Genomic DNA, 6,748 nt, shown 5'->3' with positions numbered 1-6,748 from the left:
ATAGTTCACAACACAACTTTACTGAGTTTGGCAGGATCAGAAGTCCTGCAATATGTTGTCCAGTTTTGACACCTTCACTAAATGATGCAGTGAGGAGCAAAATATTCTCACATTACAGAAATGTTTTCACTCTGAAACTGGTCCCCACACTGATAGATGTACAAGAACACACACAAACACTCCCTACAGTCAAAGGAGGACGCTCTTCACAAGTAGGTCTACATGAAATCCTCTTCTTTTACATTCATGTCACCTATTTCAAACAGCAAGAAGACCTGACAGCCTGCTGCACACATGAAGCCCTTAAAGTCTGAAAGTATGTCTTCACTGCTGAAGTTTCACACACACACATGAACATGCAACACTCAGGAAACCGCAGGCAAGAGCACAGTGGGTACTTCTCCATCACACACACACACACACACACACACACACACACACACACACACACACACACACACACACACACACACACACACACACACACACACAGGTCCTGTAATCACAAGGCTGCTGGTTCACCAACGTCCTCTCTGTCTCTTTCTGTCACAAATATTATAACTAAATAATGAAATGAATAAAAGAAAGTAACAATCATCACGACGGATCAGCTGTATCACATGACTGATCTTTGCTCCTGATCAGCGTCCATCTACAGCTGAAGTCAGAAGTTTAAACACAATGAGGGAAATCATTAAAACTTTTTTAAACACTTCACACTAAACTATAAAACAGTCAATGAGCTAGCGACACCCATCAGTTTTTCAACAAGTGTTTGTAGACAAATTATTTCACTTTTAATTCACCATGAGGAAGAAGCCATAAAAACAGCAGAGAACAGTTTGCAGCCACACATGAAGACAAAGGTGGGAAATATCAGCTGGTCTGCTGAAACAAACAGTGAATTGTTTGGCAGTGATGCCATCAAATGTTTGGAGGGAAAAGGGTGAAGCTAAAGAACAACATCCCAACAGTGAAGCACGGGGGCAGCAGCATCATGGTGGGCTGCGAGAGGAACTGGTGCCGTCACAAAGTCATGGGCAAATATTAAAGTAAGACTTGAGGATTGTAGGACTCAGCTGTAACTGATACCAAGTATTAAATTGAAAATGTCTAAAATGATGTTTCAATGTTACTGAGTGCAGATTAATGAGAGAAATTAACAGTTTTCTTCATCTGAAATGTAAAAATGTGATAAAATGTCCAAAAAAAATGCAGCGACTGTATGATTTCCAAATAAAAGTTGGCAGGTGTTACTGGCTCATCTACCCTGAATTTTATTTCATTGATTTTTCTAACTTTAGTGATTTGAAACTAAAAACAAAGTGAGTATTTTTTTATTGTTGAGTTGTTCAGCTGTTGTTCGGCACTCTGATTCTGCTGTTCACCTCTGAACTCTGACTGTTCAGAGGGAACATCCTCCATACGGCGCTCATGTCCATGTTCCCCCTGAAGGTTTCGGTGGTGAAATAATACGCGATGGGATCGAGCACGGTGTTCAGACATGCCACCATCAGGCTGTAGCGGTACACGGCCAGCAGGGGGCACGAGATGTCCTCCCTGTGGATGGAGAGGAAGGTGAGGGCGGCGTGGTACGGCAGGAAGCTGAAGAGGAAGACCAGGAGGCTGGTGCTGATCATCCTCTGGATCTTCCTGCAGTCCACCAGGCGAGTCTGGGCCACGGTGCTGCGGCGGACCGCTCGGACCAAACCCCAGGAGCAGACCAGCATGAGCACCAACGGGGTCCCGAAGCCCAGGAGCAGCGTGGGTACCAGCACCACCGGCAGCGTGGCGTAGACCGGCAGCCCGTCGAAGCAGTTGTCGTGGACCACCTGTTTGTGATTGGACAGGTAGATGGGCAGGCTGGCCCCGAAGGTCAGCACCCAGATCCCCACACACACCAGCCACGCCTTCTTTCTGGCTCCCTGAACGCACGGCGACATCGGGAAGCTCACGGCCATGCAGCGGTCCAAGCAGATGGAGGTGAGGAGGAAGATGCTGCCGTACATGTTGGCCTTCAGGACCAAGCCGAGGCCTTCGCACAGCGGCTGCGGGAGGTCGGAGAAGCCCAGGTGGTAGTAGATCCTCAGGGGCAGCGTGAACAGTAGCAGCACGTCCGCCACGGCCAGGTTGGTCATGTACACGATGGTCTGAGATCTGGACTTGATGTTCCTGAAGAAAAACACCAGAGCTACGAGGTTAAAGATGACACCCACGATGAAGATGGAGGAGTACAGGCACACAGGGAGCAAGTCCACGTCTCTGCTGCTGGTGTGGCAGGCGGTGGACCTGTTGATGGACCCGGTGATGGAGCCGGTGATGGACCCGGTGATGGAGCCGTTGATGGACATGAAGACCTGAGAGCCGTCACACAGAAGAAGAAGAAGAAGTGAGAGTGGTTGTGAGAACAGGTGGATGTTTGGCTTCAGTCGGGATGAGAAAACACTGATATGAATCATCTGTTGTCATGGAGACAGGACGGACCAATGACCCGTTCTGTCGTTCACTGGAGACTTGAGAAGAGAAAGATAGTGAGCACTGAAAATGGAGGTCATTTCCTTTTTTCAAAACAGCCACAGTAATCCTGCCGTGCTACTTGTGTCCCTGCGGTTGTTGTCAGAGATGTGTTTTTATTGATTGTGGTTTCCTGTCGCTTCTCAGCGACCCCTCCGAGACCTCGATGAGCTACAAGAGCTGCAGATGTGTCAACAGTCCTTCTGCAAAAAAGTCATTTTGGAAACTGGAACTTGTGGTGCTGTTGAACTGCACTTAGATGCAAAGTTTTACTCACATTTTTGTGGAAGAATTTGTTGTTTTGTTTTGTTTCCAGAATGTTCTTCTTAAAGATAGAACAACGTTCTCTAAACACATTTTATGAATTCTTCCACAAAACACGTGATGTTTTTAAAGGTTGTTATCTCCAAAATAAGAACGAATATCATTGCATCTCTTCTTTTTTTTTTTACTTTTACAACAAAAGACTTCGAGCTGTGTGGTTCTGTGTGATGTATATAAATATAAAAATGAAGAAGGACTATTGTCAAATCACGTTGCATTTGCTGTAAAAGTGGAACAGACTTCAGACGCACTCAGCAGCAAATTGACAAAATGGTCTGTAGTTCCTCTCCAGAAAAATGTAGAACTGTTTGACGAAACACTGTTTACATGTAAATAATTATCGGTGAACATCGTGAGATTTTCACCCGAAATAACAGAAAAAGTCTCTTTTTTTGTCCTGAAAGCTTCTTGAATTTATTTACTTGTAACTACTTATTTCTGCCTTCTAATTTCTAAACCTGAATTATCGTCAGGTTTGAAACTCACTCACGTTTGACCACCTTTTTGTGTCTGAATGCTTCCGATGAACCTGAGTGGCACATGGAGTGCAGTCGTACAGGTGACAGTAAACGACAGGTGACTTTACCTGCTGGACGATCCAACGCAGTGCAGATCCACAGAAGAAGAAGAAGCATGGGAGTCTGTAACCTGGTAGGTGTGTGACTCAGTACAGGAAGTTGATCAATCATCAGACCTCCCTCTTCCTCTGCACATGTCCACCTCTTTGTGCAGACTCCCTGTGGACCTGCTGATGTCTATCAATGAATTATTATGAGGCAATAAAAAAAACTGACTCAGGGAAAAGAGAAATTAGTGTACTGCCAAATGACATCATCAGAAAATGTTGGTCTAATTGGATGTGTTGTTGCTGACTGTGCAGGTCTGACTGATGAACACAGGGTGCCTCAGAAATGACTGTTTTAATGTAAATCAAACGCTAAGACAGAGTTCTTCAACACAGGGTCCATGACCCCTAGGGGGTCCGCGGAGGTACTGCAGGGGGTCTGTGAAATTTTTGGTTGATTAGACAATTTTTCTTTTCTTTTTTTTCAAATTTTGTTTTTCCACGAATTTAAACGTCTTTAAATACACATTAACATGAATCCAACATGTTGTAGTGAATGGATAAATGGAGGCAGAAGATGTTATCTTTCAGTCAGAAATGCACATTCAGCGACACACAGGAGCTCTCAAGCTGGACACCGGTTCACCCACAGCAGGAGACCAGCCTGGACCTGTCCCTCCAAGCCTGGACCTGTCCCTCCAAGCCTGGACCTGTCCCTCCAAGCCTGGACCTGTCCCTCCAAGCCTGGACCTGTCCCTCCAAGCCTGGAGCTGTCCCTCCAAGCCTGGAGCTGTCCCTCCAAGCCTGGACCTGTCCCTCAAAGCCTCCTGCACTCCTCCAGTTTAATATAAAGCACAATTTTATACAATATATTTAGTAGGGGGTCCCTGCTCCATCTCTATCAGTTTGGGGGTCCTTGGCCTGACAAACGTTGAACACCGCTGGTGTAAGGGATGAATTTAGAGCCAGAGGTCACGTTGTTGGTAGAGATCGGATCACCTGCAGGGAAGCGCGCTCTAAACTTTAAGCTGTGGTGATTGGTTGTTTAACTGCCAATCAGCTGGTCTCTGTACGGCTCGAGTTCTCCTTCCCAAAACGTAACAACCAATCACAGGCAGAGCGGACCTCCCCCGATCCAATCTGGCCTCAGCCATTACACGTTGCTAGTGAGCGCCCCCTACAGGCCGATAAATGAAAACGTAACTTTTGAACGTAATACTGCAGATTGAGTCCGGGTTCATTGGATCATGTGACCATCTGATTATGTGATTTATTTATTTGTGTTTTCCTACCGCTTCCCACGCCGACCTCGTGGCGCAACGGTAGCGCGTCTGACTCCAGATCAGAAGGTTGCGTGTTCAAATCACGTCGGGGTCATAAGTTTTTTGGGGATTTATTTGAACGTGTTTACATTTTACTCCCAACTCTCCACACCATAATATTGTATTTACACATCATGCAGTGATATTTACGGTTTGTTTTCTGTATTTTAATGTATTTCTCTGGATGGGAGCTGGTTGTATTTTGAACACGAGTCCTCTGTTAGCATCTCTCTGCTATCTAAGAATGACACAATGTTAAATTATGTTCAGAGCTTTATTACAAAATATTTTCAACATTTTAAACACGGTTATAGACTCAAATACCGCAAATCTGTTCACGCTCTACAATCTGTAATCTGAGAAATAAAATAGTGAAGAAAGTAAGTGGTGGGCCTCCCAGTCATTCCTCCTGAAGAGTTTAAATAAGCAGCTGATGAACCCTCAGCTGTTCTTCCAGAAGTCGTGGGCGTGTCTCCGTTCAGCTTACTGTTGAGAGAAGACAGAGAGACGGGGTCAGTGAACGCACCACAGTCCAGTTCAATCTCTGGAGAAGTCCTGAATCCTCTCGGAACCCATTTCACCAGGTAACATGGTTCTAGTTGTGAACCCGGACTCGTCCTTCGGTGTTCAGGAACATCTGTGCCTGAGTTTGAGCTTTCCTCTCCAGTCTCACCTCCTTTCCACAGGTGCCACAGAGACATCCGAACAGCCCGTTGACCATCTGGATGCAACAGAGGACGAGCTGCACGCTGGCGGCCACCAGCAGGGTGGAGAACAGCCCCACGTTGAACTCCACCACGTTCTCCGGAAGGACACACCACGACCACGTGGCCTTGTCAGACAGGTAGTCCCCGGTGCTGGAAACAGAGGAGCGGTGACGTCAGACTACCGAGACGAGCACGACCGCCACGTGGTATCTCCTGAATACACTTCCCAGTACAGTTTGTAAGTGACTTATTAAATGCACCTGTTGAAGAAGGGCGTTCCCCACTGGGGCACCGGACTTTCTGTGTTCTTCCAGAAGCACAGCGGCCCGTTAGTGAGCCCGAGACCAGCAACACTCAGACTGAACACGGCGCCGGCCACACCGAGGGCCGCAAACCCGATGGACAGGAACATCTGCAGGGAGCACAGCTGGAGTCAGAGCTGGAACACCGTCAGCCTCACAGTGAGACCCAATCAGAACCGGCACCGGTAGGATGGATGCGTTCACCTCCAACATCCCAGTCAGTGTTGTACTTTACATCCAGCATCATCTAAATGTGAGGCCGTCCACTCACCCCGCAGCGGTTGGCGCAGCACTTCTCTGCACTGGTCAGGTGGATGTGGATGGCGGGAACGAGCGCCTGATGACACACACACACACACACACACACACACACACACACACACACAGATACACACACACACACACACACACACACACACACACACACACACACACACACACACACACACACACACACAGATACACACACACACAGATACACACACACACACACACACACACACACACACACAGATACACACACACACACACACACACACACACACACACACACACACAGATACACACACACACACACACACACACACACACACACACACACACACACACACACACACACACACACACACACACACACACAGATACACACACACACACACACACACACACAGATACACACACACGGTCAATAGCAGCACACCAGGCAAAATATTTATTATATTTCATTCTCTCCTGTCAGAATGTCAAACATTATATAAAACATACTTTTTCAAATGTTTTCTGACATATTGACATCAATGAAAAACCCAAGTGATGGCAGGATGTTGACTTTCTGTCTCACTGTTAGTCAATAAAAACAACAGATTCATAAACACATAAACACATAAATACAACAACAAATCCCACATCAGACAAGAACTGTTCAAATATATCATTGATTTCAAGGTGGAGCCGCAAAAAGATAAGAGCAATCTGATTATCACATTTATGACCTGGACTTTATATTATAGGTGT

General features: G+C 46.4%; 2 protein-coding genes and 1 non-coding gene across 3 annotated transcripts in view; 1 reads left to right on the top strand and 2 right to left on the bottom strand.

Annotated features, from left to right (window-relative positions):
- Positions 1 to 780: 780 nt before the first annotated feature.
- Positions 781 to 2,351, bottom strand: LOC138215628 (lysophosphatidic acid receptor 6). Its single transcript, XM_069177883.1, has one exon. The coding sequence runs from the start codon at positions 2,349 to 2,351 to the stop codon at positions 1,353 to 1,355; it is 999 nt and encodes a 332-aa protein (XP_069033984.1). The 3' UTR covers positions 781 to 1,352.
- A 2,357-nt stretch (positions 2,352 to 4,708) lies between these two features.
- trnaw-cca (transfer RNA tryptophan (anticodon CCA)) lies at positions 4,709 to 4,780 on the top strand. The gene has a single exon. It is a non-coding gene; the product is annotated as a tRNA-Trp (tRNA).
- A 342-nt stretch (positions 4,781 to 5,122) lies between these two features.
- The window catches only part of tm4sf21b (transmembrane 4 L six family member 21b), a 2,629-nt gene continuing 1,003 nt past the window's right edge, over positions 5,123 to 6,748 (bottom strand). Inside the window, exons 2-5 of the mRNA XM_069177891.1 lie at positions 6,006 to 6,071; positions 5,693 to 5,844; positions 5,399 to 5,582; positions 5,123 to 5,211 (exon numbers count right to left, since the gene is read on the bottom strand). Of these exons, the coding sequence (XP_069033992.1) occupies positions 5,209 to 5,211; positions 5,399 to 5,582; positions 5,693 to 5,844; positions 6,006 to 6,071 (405 nt within the window). The 3' untranslated portion in view covers positions 5,123 to 5,208. The remainder of the gene's footprint in view (positions 5,212 to 5,398; positions 5,583 to 5,692; positions 5,845 to 6,005; positions 6,072 to 6,748) is intronic.

Source organism: Embiotoca jacksoni, unplaced genomic scaffold (assembly GCF_022577435.1).
Source record: "Embiotoca jacksoni isolate LCO1_2020_lvr unplaced genomic scaffold, fEmbJac1.0.p SCAF_78, whole genome shotgun sequence".
Classification (NCBI taxonomy): Eukaryota; Metazoa; Chordata; class Actinopteri; family Embiotocidae; genus Embiotoca; species Embiotoca jacksoni.
This window is presented reverse-complemented; position numbering and strand designations above follow the sequence as displayed.

Bases quoted from the DNA above. Each gene is read 5' to 3' on its own strand.
- LOC138215628 (XM_069177883.1), bottom strand. From the start codon at position 2,351: ATGTCCATCAACGGCTCCATCACCGGGTCCATCACCGGCTCCATCACC.